At 49.4% G+C, this 2,547-nt stretch overlaps 1 protein-coding gene across 2 annotated transcripts in view; it reads left to right on the plus strand.

The window, feature by feature from the left end:
• The window catches only part of ACPP (acid phosphatase, prostate), a 51,542-nt gene that overhangs the window by 28,642 nt on the left and 20,353 nt on the right, over positions 1-2,547 (plus strand). For both annotated transcript variants that reach the window (XM_008073925.1, XM_008073926.1), the window contains one exon: positions 1,536-1,668. In XM_008073925.1, the coding sequence (XP_008072116.1) occupies positions 1,536-1,668 (133 nt within the window). The remainder of the gene's footprint in view (positions 1-1,535; positions 1,669-2,547) is intronic.

Below are 2,547 nucleotides of genomic sequence, written 5' to 3' on the forward strand. Positions count from 1 at the left end.
GCGCTACCACGCCCGGCTGATTTTTTAATTTATTGTAGAGATGAGGTCTCGCTGCCCAGGCGGGTCTCAAACCCGCGGGCTCATGCAATCCACTCACCTCAGCCTCCCAAAGGTGCGGGATTGCAGGCTGAGCCACCGAGCCCGGCTTTTCTTTTCTTTGAGTCCAAGTCTCACTCCGTCACCCAGGCTGAAGGGCAGTGGCACGCTCCTGTCCTGGGTCGTAACAGGCTCCGGCGATCCTTCCACCTCAGCCATCCAAGTAGCCGAACTACAGGCGTGCACTACCACGCCCAGCTAATTTTTTATTTGTTGTAGAGATGAGGTCTCACCAAGTTGCTGGGGCTGATCTCAAACCCGCAGCCTCAGGCAATCCACTTGCCTCAGCCTCCCAAAGTGCTGGGTTGGCAGGCTGGGCCAAACCCGGCCATGATTTTGTTTTTCAAGACCGCATAATGTTTTTGCTCACCATGCTTCACCTTCTGGCCAGAAAGAGTGTTCTCTCTTCTTGTTTTCCCAACTCGCTCACTGAGCCCTGGGCAAAACGTTGATCAACCACCCACACGTTTCCGCTTCTGATTTTGAGATCATCGTGGGAGTTGAGGGGCAGCCGTTGCTTCCGTAGTTCTGTCTCAACACCAGATGGCACCGTTTGCTGCCGTTCATCCTAAAGCTAATCGACCCGACCACATGCTGCGTCCCAGCATTTCCCCTTCTTCAGTCTCTGTTTCGTCGATGATTCGCTGGCCTTTAGTCTTGTCCATGGAAACGAATCCACGTTTTAGTTCCAGCCGTGTTCTTCCTCCTGTACCACAGAGGGATCTGAGCTATTCCAAAATGCGAATAGCTGTGTATCTTTTTCACATCTCTCTCACTAATTTCCTCCATAGGTCACTTCACTTTGGTCTGCTCTTTCATGACTTCATCCTCCCTCTCTCAGTCCAGCCTTTGAAACTGGGGGACTTCTAATCAGCTCTTCCGAACGGGCCATAAATACCGGCACAGGTCTCTGCCTCCCCTGTTTGCAGCTATTCACCCTTTTGACGAGTATTTTTACCAAGTACCCACTGTGTGCATCAGTGACTAGGGGTTGGTAGGGAGGGGCACTGAAGGATCCAGAAATAGACTATCTTTCCTCACTGGCCTCTGGGGCAGCTCATTCAGTTTTTAAGGAAGCATCATTGGGTCCTCTCAGCTTTTGTCTTTCCCACAGTTCACAGAAGGATTTCTAAATCTTTTGTAAAGGAATGAGGCATGTTTTTGCTCTTTGCGGCCTCACTCTGCAAAATGGGAATCCCCCACCGACCCAGAGTTAAGCCCAAAGCTCTAGACTCGGGAGGAAGGGGAAAATTAGTTTCTGCGATTTTTTCCCTAACAATCAGTACTGTTACTTATCACAACATAAAGTTTTATCAGAAAGGGCAGGCAAGCAAGGCTGGCCCCAGCACTTCTTGTGGGGTGAAAAACGATCTCAAAAATGAGCCAAGAGGACAGCCATACATAGAAATACACATTTTCCTTCTTTTTCTTTGCTACAGAGTGTTCACAATTTCACCTTACCCTCCTGGGCCACTGAGGACACCATGACTAAGTTGAAAGAATTAGCAGAATTGTGCCTCCTATCCCTCTACGGAATCCACAAGCAGAAAGAGAAATCTCGACTCCAGGGGGGTAAGTGTTTGAAAATGAGAGGAGCATATCGGACTTGTGTTTGGGTGATCTGGCTCTGGTCCTTCCGCCGATCAGCTATGTGATTTCGGACGGCTTCATCATTCGTACACTGGCTTCCATTCTGCAAAGTGGGGATAAGAAGGTGCTTACTTCATGGATAGTGAGCGTGGAAATGAATGTGTGTATCGAAAGGGCTTAGAACAAACAGAACCTGGTTCGTAATACATTGTCCATAAACATTCTGTGCTTCTCTACTCCTCAGCCTTACAACGATGGGTGGCCTGGTGGCTCAGCCTGTCATCCCGTGCTTTGGGAGGCTGAGGGGAGTGGATTGCCTGAGCCTGTGGGCTCGAGACCCGCCTGGGCAACTTGGCAAGGCCTCATCTCTAAAAAAAATCAAAAAAAATTAGCCGGGCATGGTAGCACGTACCTCTAGGTCCAGTTCCTTGGAAGGCTGAGGCAGAGGGATTGCCAGAGCCCAGCAGGTCGAAGCTGCGGTAGCCGGGAACGTGCCACTGCACTCCAGTATGGGTGACAGAGTGAGACTCCAACTCAAGAAAAAAAAAAAATTACTCACTCTGGGCCTTAGTTTTCCCATTGAGAAAACATAAGGTTTGGGCCAGAGCCAAATGATTCTTTCTACCCCTTCCAGATCAAAGTATCAGAGATTTGTGTCCAAGTCCTATGAAAATCACTTATGTCTGGTAACCTGTAGGTTTGAGTGGGAGGTATGACAAGGTGCCTGTTTTCCTGAAACTCTGAGTATTGGCCATCACTAAAGTTGATAAAACTTATTTTTCAGCCGGGCTTGGTGGCTCAGCCTGTTATCCCAGCACTTTGGGAGGCTGAGGTGAGTGGATTGCCTGAGCCCGCAGGTTC

The sequence above is a fragment of the Carlito syrichta genome, unplaced genomic scaffold, assembly GCF_000164805.1.
Source record: "Carlito syrichta isolate Samal-C Ts95f unplaced genomic scaffold, Tarsius_syrichta-2.0.1 Scaffold316213, whole genome shotgun sequence".
Lineage (NCBI taxonomy): Eukaryota > Metazoa > Chordata > Mammalia > Primates > Tarsiidae > Carlito > Carlito syrichta.